The 13,250-nt window shown below is 39.6% G+C and overlaps 1 protein-coding gene across 5 annotated transcripts in view; it reads right to left on the bottom strand.

Moving 5' to 3' along the window:
* Positions 1-13,250, bottom strand: part of RFWD3 (ring finger and WD repeat domain 3) — a 41,235-nt gene continuing 27,985 nt past the window's right edge. For all 5 annotated transcript variants that reach the window (XM_079799566.1, XM_079799563.1, XM_079799567.1 and 2 more), the window contains exons 9-13: positions 9,151-9,301; positions 7,654-7,830; positions 5,620-5,834; positions 3,848-4,059; positions 1-2,523 (exon numbers count right to left, since the gene is read on the bottom strand). In XM_079799566.1, the coding sequence (XP_079655692.1) occupies positions 2,380-2,523; positions 3,848-4,059; positions 5,620-5,834; positions 7,654-7,830; positions 9,151-9,301 (899 nt within the window). In that variant the 3' untranslated portion in view covers positions 1-2,379. The remainder of the gene's footprint in view (positions 2,524-3,847; positions 4,060-5,619; positions 5,835-7,653; positions 7,831-9,150; positions 9,302-13,250) is intronic.

Raw genomic sequence — 13,250 nt, forward strand, 5'->3', positions numbered from 1 at the left:
TTACACACAGCAAATTCTTTATTTTCATATTAACATTAAAATAGAAAACACAAACATTAAAACATATTAACAGAGATCCCATTGCTCTGTTTTGAAAGCAGGTACAAGGATATATAAAACAAGATGTTTTGCGTTTGCTTAACTTCATATCCTCAAATGGGAAAACAACCTGAGAGACAGGAATGAAGAAACATGGCAGGGCCTGGTGCTATACAGGACACCAGAGCCTGGATCTACAAATGCAATCTCCTGCCAGGTGCGGGGGTGCAGGGAGGCTAAAGGTGAGGTTTTTTCCTTTGGAGAAATCAGTCACACGAATTTGTTTCTAAAACATACAAATTTACTGAAGGAACCCAAGGATTGGCAAGAGGTGAGATTCACCCAACCTCCCTAGTAGTAAGTCCCTTGGTTCCTATGCTTAGGCCAATCAATCAGCATCCCTTGAGTGTACTTCAAGGCTAGTCAAATCCTAACCCTGTCCAAGACAAAAGGCAGACAGGGTCTGACCACCTGCATCCCTACTGAAACCAGATATGTTCTGCTTTTTAATTCAAATCCCAATCTGCCACTGAAGCTTTAGGCCTGGGCAATCAAATCATCAACATATCAAAAGGAATATATCCTCTGAGGAAAGGGGGCTCTTTCCCAGATCCTGGAAATTGGATTTCTTCTTTTTTTTTTTTTTTTAAATAAATAGGAGGATGCCATTTTTAAAAGGCACAAGTAGAACTTGGAACTCTAGGGAAATCTGCAATAACCCCTTCCTGGTGAGAAATGCTGGAAAAGGCTCAGGAGTTGACAGGTCAGAACTATTTTGAAATAAAAATGTTTCTACAACAATTATTTTAAGAAAAATCACACTCCTGAGCCCTCTACTGGAGAAAAGTGCAGGGCCCAAATGTGGACAATCCAGAGTTAAAATGAATAAACATTTCCCTCAACACTCAGAAAAGTTTAGGAACGGAGGCAAATCAAAGAAACTTGGGCCCTGGCCAGTGTAGCTCAGTTGGTTGGGTGTCATCCTGTGCACGGAAGAATTGCAGGTTCCATTGCTGGACATAACACATAGCCAGGGTGTGGCTCGATCCCCAGAAGCGGGGCCTGCAGGAGGCAGCTGATCAATGTTTCACTCTTACATAGATGTTTCTCTCTCTCTCTCTAAAAATCAATAAAAATGTTTTATATATATATATATATATATATATATATATATATATATATATATATGTATGTATATGTATATATATATATGTATATGTATATATATATATGAATGAAACTTTGAATTAGACATCATCTTCACATGGGGAAGGCTTTATATGGGAATTCTAAACATGCTCAAGAACAGCCTCTCACTCCAAAGGGGTGGCTTTATTCAGATGGGAACTTTCAGAAGTGAAGTGACAGGCCCGTCTTCTATTTTCAGCAGCAGTCTGAGCAGCTTCTCTTTTGTAAGTCTCTTTTGCAAAGTTAACCCATTGCTCCTACTATGATACTGAGATTTAAGCGCTTTAACATATTGCTTGCTCATCTTTTCCTAATGAGGGAAAAGGAACGGTCTTCAAAGCATTGGTTTATATAAAGCTATCCCTGAGATTTTAGGCTGGCTACAAAAAGTCTTCCCCACTGCTCAAACAACTGGCTTCTTTCCTTGGTTCTCACAATGCAATGAACTTAATGCCTTCAGCATCAGGAAAGTTGTCTATAGCTCATTACAGCTGCCTCCATCATAGGGCTTGCCCATATTCTAGCAACTGCACAACTGGAACATAACTGTGGCTGCCACAAAGTAGACCAGATGTGCTCTACCACATACTTCTATGGGGATGAGACCGAGTTACTAAAATGTCAGCCCACAAGGTCAGCAATAGACAAAATCCTACACAAGGTTCTATAATGCCCTCTGTGTTCAACTGAAAAATTCTGCATCCACTTGCATCCAAGTAGCCTCAAATGGTTAGCCCCTTTAGGGACATAAGCATTCCCAAACCAAATAGCCCATGTGACAAGACCACTCAAACAGGGCCTAGAACATGGTTGGTGCACAATTATATCCTAAATAACTGCTGGAAAGATACTCTGTGGTCCAGCAAACAGTCTGAATGAAAATATCGTTTCTCCACAAAGATTCATGAAGGCTTTTAATCCAAGAAATGGTCAATGTAGACAGGAACAGTCACTTACTCTTTTGATGGACATAATACACAATCTGTAGTTTTAGTGACCTGGAGTCTTAGAATCATACTAAACCAAAGGAATCATGTTCCCAAAAGTTCTAGGCCAGACAATAAGCAGGGATCTTGCTCAAGGCTGTTAGATGCTAGCAAACAACGCTGAACATTAACCAGTGGCAATGCCTTGTAAGTTTCAAGACCATGGTCACTCCCACTTATAGATTTGAACCATCTTCTCTGTTAAGGTAGCCACGTGGCTGCTATGGTTCACCTCAAATGGACAGATGTCCAAGACAGGCTGATCAGTCGGCAGACCCTGTAGCAAGGAGCCACTGCTAGCATCCCATACCTAAAGAAGACAAATAAAGATAAAAGGTAAAAAGTCATTCAATTAAGCTAGGGGACTTTCTTTCACATCCACTTTGAAAGAGTTGCAGAGAGCACTGCCTGGGTAGCAAAGTCCCTACCCCTCATCAGGTGGCAATCAGCACATTGACACGATCCAGTATGATCACCTACTATAATCAGCAATTAGTTTATCTGTGAGCAGATCTGAAAATCAAGCCTTGCTAGCATTCATCCCCTTGAATATATGTGCTGGGCAGTCCTCTAGGAATAATAGGGACAATATGACAAAATCCTTGTTCCTGTCTTCATGGAACCTATCATATTCTTTTTTTTTTTATTTTGCCTCATTTTATTTATTTATTTATTTATTTATTTATTTATTTATTTATTTATTTATTTATATTGAGGTATTATATGTGTACATATCTTACCATTGCCCCCCCCACACACGAACCTATCATATTCTAATTGGTACTTTCTTTTTATTTTACTGTGAAATTTCTTTTATTGTGAAATAAAAAATTTTAAGTATTAAAACCCATACACAGCTGATTAAGCTTTTACTACACCTGCTTCATTGATCCTATTTTTTTTTTTTTTCTGATTTCATGTCCTTTTACCCTTAAATTCTTAGGTAAGGCTTGGATTCAAGTTCAAAAACACCTCATAGAAGGCACCCTCTGCTTCATATTGCTTTACATCAAGAGGGACATTATCTGGTAAGCTCACCTACCTAAAGTTGATTGATTTGTTTAGGTGGTAACAGGTCGACTCCTCTCCCCATTGTGAAATTTCCCACTAACCTTTCATCTATTGATAAAGCTGATGCCTGAATCATTATTTTATAGGGGTTTCAGCAGTGTTGTTTTCTTTTTATTAAGATTCAAAGTACAGCCCATGGAACACTTTAGCTCAGGGGTCCTCAAACTTTTTAAACAGGGGGCCAGTTCACTCTCCCTCAGACCGTTGGAGGGCCGGACTATAGTTTAAAAAAAACTATGAACAAATTTCTATGCACACTGCACATATCTTATTTTTAAGTAAACAACCAAAACGGCAAAAACACCCACATGTGGCCCGCGGGCCTTGGTTTGAGGATGCCTGCTTTAGCTTATGTAAAAAGAATGAAGGGAATCTACAGATATTGAAATGAAAAGAGAGCCAAGATAGGAAGTTAAATGGGAAAAGAGCAAACCATAGAAAGCAGTAGTAAAGTGTGACTTATAATACATACTCACTTACACATATGCAAATGTATATAATCATGAAGGAGAACTTTGGCTTTTTGCTTTATAGATTTCTCTATAAAAATATAAAAGGCTCACCAGGGCAGAATATGATGCTTCATCCCCAATACACACCAGGATGCTGCCACTCTTCTCTGGGTTTTGGAAAAGAGCACTTTTGGTCAGTAGTTTGCAAGTGCGCCCCCCAAGGAATGTCTGTACAGGACGGCAGGAGCAGACTGGCTCTCCAGCGTCATCCAGCTTGTAGGACATCTCCATCAGAACACTGCGTAAAGTGTTGTGGTTTTTATCTACGGGATAGAAAAATGTATTGCTCCATGAAGATGGTCCAAATAAATTAACCAAGCACCTCAGGCACAACCTAGTTGAGTGAAAAAGCCTCAATTTATTAAACCATCAAGCATAGCTAACAAAGCAAATATAATAACAAGCCCTATGTGAGTTTATCAGTGGTTAGCCCTCTGGCCAGTGGACTGAAGGGTTGCATTCTGGTCAAGGGCACTTACCTCGGTTGCGGGTTCGATCACTGGCCCTGGTCGGGGCACATGCGGGAGGCAACCAATTGATGTGCCGCTCTCACATTGATGTTTATCTCCCTCTATCTCTCCCCTTTCCCTCCACTCTCTCTAAAAATCAATGTGGAAAAAAAAAATCTTCTGGTGAGGATTAACAACAACAGAAAACAACACACACACACACACACACACACACACACACACACACACACACAGAAATAGTCTGTTCTTAAAAAACACACACAAAAAAACACACATAGTAACAACAAAAATAATACAGCACAAATGAAATTCAGAACCCTAGCCTAGGATGAAGCAGGTTATCTACAAAAGGTTTTGCCTATTAGGGAAACAATCTGAGAATGGACTATCTATCCTTTTTAGTACAATCACTGTATCCTGCAGACCTCTGCTGCTTGGGTTTTTATCTTCCTTAACAGTTCTGACCACATTTTTCTTCCTTTTCCCCAGTGAGGACTCTATTAGCCCCAGAACTGCACATTTTTATAAATGTGTTACTATAGAAGGGAAAACATGTATCTACGGCACTTCTGGGAGGCAAATGAAAACTAGAGAACAAAATAGAGCCCCCAAGTTTTCTTGGAGACAGAGACCTATGAGATACTAAAAACAAAAAGGGTCAGAAGACTCTGCTGAAGCAACTCTACATCTCCAACAAAATTGTAAATGATTACAGAGCCACTAATAGCAGAAGTATAGCACTTTAATGACTATCTCTGATGAAACATCTGCCTAACCATCAGTATAGCTCATCAAAATAGATTCATACCTTTCAGGCTAAAAAGAACCTATGAATTTAAGTAGAGTTGGTTGTCATGGGTTTCAACTTGGTTCTGGAGGCAGTGAGAAGTTCAGTTAGCTAGGCCCACACAACAATGGTTGTCCTTCTATTTTCCACTTAACTTTGTTGGCCCCAAATAAGGAACAGCTAAGGCCCTAATCAGAGTCCTACATGGCTGCCTTCACCGGGGCCTTTCTGTTAAGTGAAGTGAGGAGCAGGCAGAAGACATAAAACTGATCTGAGGGTGGTCCAATGGCCTCAAAAGCAGGCCTCCTCATCCCATTACTGTTTTAAGTCGTAGGGATTCCTAAAGTGGCTAATTTACTTCCAGGAAGTACCTAGCAGAATCTGTCCTAGTTTACACAGTGAGGAGCAGGAAGGCAGGCTCCATGCAGAAACTTGAAGCTATCCTTCTCACTGTAGTAGTAATAGCTGTCAGTCTGTGAGGGGCTTACCAATACTACTGAAGGGTAGGGAAAACTCTCCTCCCAAACAAATCACAGGAGGTCCCATGAGGGCATCCTAACACTCACCAGGCCTGTAGGTCACAAGACAGTGTCGGGTGCTGCTTTCTGTCTGAAAGTCTATGCAGCCCCCTGGCTCTATGGGCAGCACATGAGGCTGATGAGAAGAGTCCGTTTTTCGCTCCCAGAAGGTAGCATTCTCCAAGGTTCCAGCCAACACTCCACCATATGGAAATACAGCCGAGGCAGCTCTGGGTATGTATGACAGGGACACCAGTGGGCATCTGAAGGGAAAAAAGGGAAACCATGCCTCACATTCTAATACTTGGACTATTCCAGACCCCACTATCAGGAGCCCTCCCTTGAGCACATTTCTCTCTCTATAAAAGAGGTTAAAAATCGTCTGAGTCACTAGCTGACATCTGATAAAAATGACCAACCCACTCTGTAGAAATAAAAGGCCATCCATATAATATTCTACATCCAATTCCAGAAGAGATACCACATGCTCTAAATGCAGTGAAAACAAATGGACAAAGAAATTAAATAGTACAAGATCACAATGACAAGAAAAGAGAGTTAGCCACGTAAAGAAAAGTTAGAAAAAAAATACAGCTTATACATCTAAATAAAATAAAGCTTCCAAGCTGTAGTTGACAGACCTCTCGATTAAAATATAGCTTAAAGCAACTAATTTCAATTCAAACAATTATTTCTTTATAGATTTTCTAAATCTCTTTTTGCAAGCATATATCCAGGACTATGTCAAGAATTCTCTCAGAAATATTAGCCTATAGACTATGTCTTTATGAACTTGTTTCTGTTCAAGTTGCCAAAATGATCACTTTGCCTGCCTTATTTCATTTCCCTGTCACAATGAAGGTAACCAAAACAAACTCAAACAGAAATAAACAATATTTACAAATATTTCCTTGCCATTTTCTGTATTTTATTATCTACTCTATGTGGTCCTCTACATCAATGGCAGTTACCTTGTTTGCCTGGGGTTGACATTTGTGCAAGTTTACATCAATCATCTTCAGGCCCACAGACCACATCACTGAAGCATGATTCTACCCCATCCAAATAAAAAGAAAACCCCAAAGTGTTGAACCTAGGTTTCAGTAAATAATTATTACTGTAGTGCTATCTTTTTATTTAGATCATGTTGCCCTCTTTTAATATATATTCAAATTGGAAATGGAAATTCTTTCTTAAGACACTTCTCATTTTGGACCAGGTCATAAACCCCTCTCCGTTTGAAAACTTTGTGTGTCCAGGATTATTATGCCCAAATGGTACTCAACACATTCTGAAAAGCCACCGTGATGCTGATGGCCACCCACCCTCAGAACTCCAGCTGACCTCACAAACCTAACTCTGTAATTGGATTATAAATGATTAAGTCATAGTAATATGGTATCCTTAGACCAGTGGTCGGCAAACTCATTAGTCAACAGAGCCAAATATCAACAGTACAACGATTGAAATTTCTTTTGAGAGCCAAATTTTTTAAACTTAAACTTCTTCTAACACCACTTCTTCAAAATAGACTCGCCCAGGCTGTGGTATTTTGTGGAAGAGCCACACTCAAGAGGCCAAAGAGCCGCATGTGGCTCGAGAGCCGCAGTTTGACGACCAAGGCCTTAGACCAAGTTGGTTTAATTGTGCATTAGGGAAGTTTTAAATCACTTTTTATTGAGCTACCTTTTACTGTTTTCTTCATGTGTTAGACATGTGGCTGTAAAAGCAAGTGTTTGCTAACCATATTTTATAGATGAAGAACACAACAGGCTAAGATGAGATCACTCATATGTAGTGGACCTGTGTGTTGAACATAGATCTGACTTCATTTTGCAATGTTGGATAATGAGTAATTCCATGAAGCTGGTTATACTTGGCACCAGAGTTTTCTACCATGTGAAATATAAATACAAACTTTAAGGATCTTACTGATATTTAAGTAAGAATTAATCAGTGGACTCAGAGAGAACTGCCCTCTGTGAGGAATTATGATCAACTGTGAAACACTCTTGGAAAGAGAGAATTAATACAATAACTGCCCAAGAGAAAGACGCTACCTACAAGTGAATGGCTCCCTACCTGGCTTTTTGAGGTACTAATTCCTGGACATAACAACTCGTGTTTCGAAGGTCATATACCAGAACTGAACCGTTGACCAGTCCAGCGTAGATGTAATTGTTTTCATCAAGACACCAGCAGCAGCTCCAGACAGCACGTCCAGCATTATAAGTCTGGACCACAGTATTTGTTTCCAGGCTGTGAAGTTATAAGAGACTTTTACAACTATGCATTAAAAAAATAAAAAATATAACTAAGATGTAAAGATCATCATCTCAATGCTGATCATTTAAGAATACACCCTCCCATCCAAACTATTTGAATTTCCAATTTCCTCTAAGGAATGCCTAGATAACGCCTTCTATTTCCAAAATATATTTTTTTGGAAGGGAGGAGGTGGGGGACACATGTGTTCCTCTTAAACTGTAATAAAGTAAGAGTAAATTAAAGGGACACAGACAAAGTACATTCCCATCTTATTTCCATTACCTTCTCCATAGTTACCTATTACACAGGTGATCATATTCCATGTTGAAAATATAAAAATATATTATAATTCAATCATCTAGAGAGAGTCATTTATAACAGTTTGGTATTTAACCCCTCCCCATCCCAATTTTATAACACTACTAGAAAAAAAAATAGCACAAACATATGCAAAACATAACAATACATTGAGTTTTGGGGCAAAATTAAGCAGAAGCATTTTTGAAAAGCGCTATCTTGATGTTCCTCAGATTTAGGTGCAGAAATTAAACAGGAAGCCAACTATCAGATATTTAATCAGAACTAATTTCTAAAAGATAAAGGCACAGATCATTCTTAGATTTGGTTCACAGCACTCACAAAGCATGTAAAAGATAAAATGCAGTAACTGTGCCTAGCCTGTGTTGCTCAGTGGTTGAGCAATGATACATGAACCAGGAGGTCACGGTTCAATTCCTAGTCAGGGATCATGCCAAGGTTGTGGCCTTGATCCCCAGCAGGAGGTGTGCAGAAGGCAGCTGATTAATGATTCTCATCATTGATATTTCTATTTCTCACCCACTTCTTTCCATTCTGAAATAAAAAAAGTAAAATGCAGTAACTGAGGGTTATCAATTAGAGAAATCATCATGGCACCCAAGGAGAGTGAGCTCCCAGTATTCCTGTTAGGCAAAATGATCCGGCAATAAGCAGTCTTAAGCTGGTAGGATAACTCAATGGTGTCAGGTATTAAGGCTGCCTCCATATTGTCATTTCATTATCTCAAGGATGTTACTCTTATCTGCATGGCTTAAGATGTATTTTGTAACATAATAATTTTAAAGAAATGGAACACTAGACATATTGTTTTGAAACATGCTGTGTCACCTTTTAAAAGCAATACAGTTTGAATTAAATAAACCTAGATCTCAGAAGACAATGCCTTAGACCAAAATAAAAACAAAAGCTAAGGTCATCATAACACGAATATTAGTTTCCATGCTATTCAACATTCAGCAGCCCAGGTCCTATCTTCCTCCCCAAAGCACTCACCTGGTCAGTTTAACAGTGTTATCTAGGGAAGCAGAGAGAAGTAAGCCTTTGGACTGATTGCCAAAAGCCAGTCCTCGGATCTGTTTGCTATGCATGGGAATGTACTGACTGCTTTTCATGTTGGCAGTACTGAACATCTTAACACCAAAGCCTGTCAAAGATAAGAAGAGAGTGAGATATGTCACTGATAGTCAGCTTATGGCAAAGCAAACTCTTTCAAGTAGCTCCTTTGTCCACCTTTCTTTCTTTCTTTTTTTTTTTTTAATATATTTTATTGATTTTTTACAGAGAGGAAGGGAGAGGGATAGAAAGCTAGAAACATCGACGAGAAACATCGACCAGCTGCCTCCTGCACGCCCCCTACCGGGGATGTGCCCGCAACCAAGGGACATGCCCTTGACCGAAACCGAACCTGGGACCTTTCAGTCCACAGGCCGACGCTCTATCCACAGAGCCAAACCAGTTTTGGCTGTCCACCTTTTTTGACATGTAAGTTCCTGGAAAAAGTTAGTCAAGCAAAAAGAATAAAAATTTCCTGTGGTTTTAATTTATTATAAAAAATATATTCCAGCCCAGCTGGTGTGGGTCAGTGGTTGAGTTATCGACCTATGAACCAGGCAGTCAAGGTTCAATTCTGGTCAGGGCAGAGGCCCAGGTTGCGGGCTCAATTCTTCCTCTCAGAAATCAATAAAAATGTATTTTAAAAAAAGGATATTCTATTTCGAATATCCATCAACAGGTAAGTGATAAACCATCACACACACACACAATGGAATATTACCCAGCAATAACAAGGAATAAATTAAATACACACTATAATACAAATTAACCTCAAAAATCTTATGCTGAATGAAGCCAGACCAAGAAAGTAAAGAGCAATACTATTTATGACTCTATTTATATAAAACTAGAGGCCCGGTGCACGAATTCATGCACGTGTGGGAGTCCCTTAGCCTGGCCAATGATCAGGGCTGATGGGGGCTGTCTCAACCAGTCCTGATTGAGGCCAATGGGGGCCGGCCAGCCAGGGGGAGGAACTACGGGAGGTTGGCTGGCCACAGGTTGTCTATGGGAGCACACTGACCACCAGGGGGCAGCTTCTGCGTTGAGCGTCTGCCCTGTAGTGGTCAGAATGCATCATAGTGATTGGTCAACTGGTCGTTTGGTCGTTCAGTCGCTTAGGCTTTTATATATATATAGATTCCAGAACAGGTGCACTAATCTATAGTGCAATAAATCAACTAGGGAACCTGAGTACTAATCTATAGTGACAGAAAGTCAATCGGTGATTGCCTGGGAATGCCTTAAAAGGGACAGGTGGAAGATAGATTACATAAAAGCATAAGAAAACTTTTGGGGTGATATAGATATTCACTATCTTGATTGCAGAGCTGGTTTCAAGGTATATACATATGTTAAGAAATCATCAAATAGAATACTTTAAGTATATATAGTTTATTATATATCAATTATACTTCAATAAAGTTTTTGAGAGAGAGAGAGAGAGAGCAAGAGACAGAAAGTGCGCTCTCTCCCACAAGGCAGGACCTAAATAGATACTTTTCAAAAGAAGACATAAGGAAGGTCAAGAGACATGAAAACATGCTCAAAGTCACTAATCATCCAAGAGATGCAAATCAAAACGACAATGCGGTATCATCTCACACCTGTCAGAATGGCAATCATCAACAAATCAACAAACGACTAGTGCTGGTGAGGATGCGGAGAAAAAGGAACACTCATGCACTGCTGGTGGGAATGCAGACTGGTGCAGCCACTGTGGAAAACAGTATGGAGTTTCCTCAAAAAACTAAAAATGGAACTCCCATTCGACCCAGTGATCCTACTTCTAGAAATACACTGAGTGGCCAGATTATTATGATCTCTGAACACATAATAATCTGGCCACTCCGTGTACTTCTCTTGAGTACCTCATTTACCTCATTTATTTGATATCAAAGATACTATAAATTGTGCACCTAATCAGTTTTCCCCTTTGCACTGGCTGATAGAAAGCTCAGGGCGAATAAGTGGTTGATCTCCAGCAAAAGTCTAGAACAGAGGTCAGCAAGCTCATTATTCAACAGAGCCAAATATCTCAGTACAACGACTGAAATTTCTTTTGAGAGCCAAAAACCGACTTCTGCCCATGGGCCATGAAGTTTCAATCGCACTGTACGTGTGCGCCCGCACGTGGTATTTTGTGGAAGAGCCACACTCAAGGGGCCAAAAAGCCGCATGTGGCTCGCGAGCTGCAGTTTGCCAACCACTGGTCTAGAATACTTTTGGTACCCATTTGAGATACAAATACACTGAGTGGCCAGATTATTATGCGTTCAGAGATCATAATAATCTGGCCACTCAGTGTAAAGCAAAAGAAACTAGAAACACCAGTCAGAAAGGATATATGCACCCCTATGTTCATAGCAGCACAATTTACCACGACAGCTAAGATTTGGCAACATCCTAAGTGCCCATCAGCAGACGAGTGGATTAAAAAACGATGGTACAACTACACAATAGAATACTACGCTGCTGTAAAAAGGAACTCCTCCCCTTTGCAAAAACATGGATGGACCTGGAGAACATTATGCTAAGTGAAATAAATCAGTTGAAGAAAAGATAAATATCACATGATCTCACTCATTTGTGGAATATAATGAACAATATAAACTGATGAACAAAAACAGATCCAGAGACAGAGAAGCATCCATCAAACCGTCAAACCTCAGAGGAAAGGCAGGGGAGGGCAGGTGTAAGGGGGAGAGATTGACCAAAGAAGTAGTATGCATGCATATAAGCCTAACCAATGGACACAGATACCAGGGTGGGGGTGTGTGGAGTGGGGGTGTGTGGCGGGGGGGTGTGGGGTGGGGGGGGCGGTTTGAGGGCATGAGAAGGGGTGGGGGAGCAATGGGGGATAAGGACACATATGTAATACCTTAATCAATAAATAAAATAAAACAATAAAAAAAGAAATGAACAGTAAAAAAAAAAAAGGACAAGTAATAAAAAAGTGGTGGCACATACATACAATGTAATATTACTCGGTCATGAAATAGAATAAAATCTTACCATTGGTTACAGCATGGATGATCTAGAGGGTATTATGCCAAGTGAAATAAGTCAGTCAGAGAAAGACAAACATCGTATGATTTCACTTACATGTGGAATTTAAAGAAAATAACCGAAGAAACAAAATTGAAACAGACTAATGGTTACCAGAGTGGAGGGGGGTTAGGGAACTGGGTAAAAAAGAAGGGTTTAACCTTTTGCACTCGGATGTCGAGTGTGACTCGACACGGTTAGCATTGGTAGCAGCTCTTTTTATACTCTTTGAATGTAGCAATAATTTGAAATATTAAAAAATCAAAATAAATAAGTTTGTATGAAAAGAAACTCCAGTTTTTTATTCTACTGCCGCGCTTTGTAAAATCTGGGGTATTTAAAAAATTAAATCCCGAGTAGAATAAAGGAATCGAGAAAAAAGCAAGCGAGTACAAAGGGTTAAGAAGTACAAAATAGTCACAGGAATATATAGGGAATAGAGTCAATAATAGTGTAATAACTCTGTATGGTGCTAGGTGGGTACTAGAAATATTGGGGGGAACACCTTACACTTATGTCTATCCACTATGCTGTATACCTGAAACTAACACAAAATAATACTAAATGTAAACTGTCATTAAAAAATAAAATTTAAAGGAAAAAAAAAGAATGGAGATTAGTAGTTTCTGTATCAGGTGGTCAAGATAGGCTACATTTGTCTGAAATAGAATGAAAATAAATGACATCTCAATTAATGTATATCATTCAAGGAGTGGAAAAGAAAACCAAAAACTTGTCCTTTAAATTTTTTTGTTATTGTACTCTTTCTAGGCTATGATATCAATTTTTTAAATCAAATTATAAAAGAAATTTTATTTAGAACGTTAACAGAGATAGAAGTGAGCCAGCTGGGCTGCTTAGGCTCAGGAAACAAGTTACAAGTTACAGAGGCAGAAGAAAGGCCTTTGGAGCTTAGGAGAAAGGCCAAGGTTACCTGTCTGTGGAAGAGGGGGACGGGAAAGGTGCAGGCGAGCCCTAGCTGGTTTGGCTCA

Source organism: Cnephaeus nilssonii (assembly GCF_951640355.1).
Source record: "Cnephaeus nilssonii genome assembly, chromosome: 20".
In the NCBI taxonomy this organism is placed as follows: Eukaryota; Metazoa; Chordata; class Mammalia; order Chiroptera; family Vespertilionidae; genus Cnephaeus; species Cnephaeus nilssonii.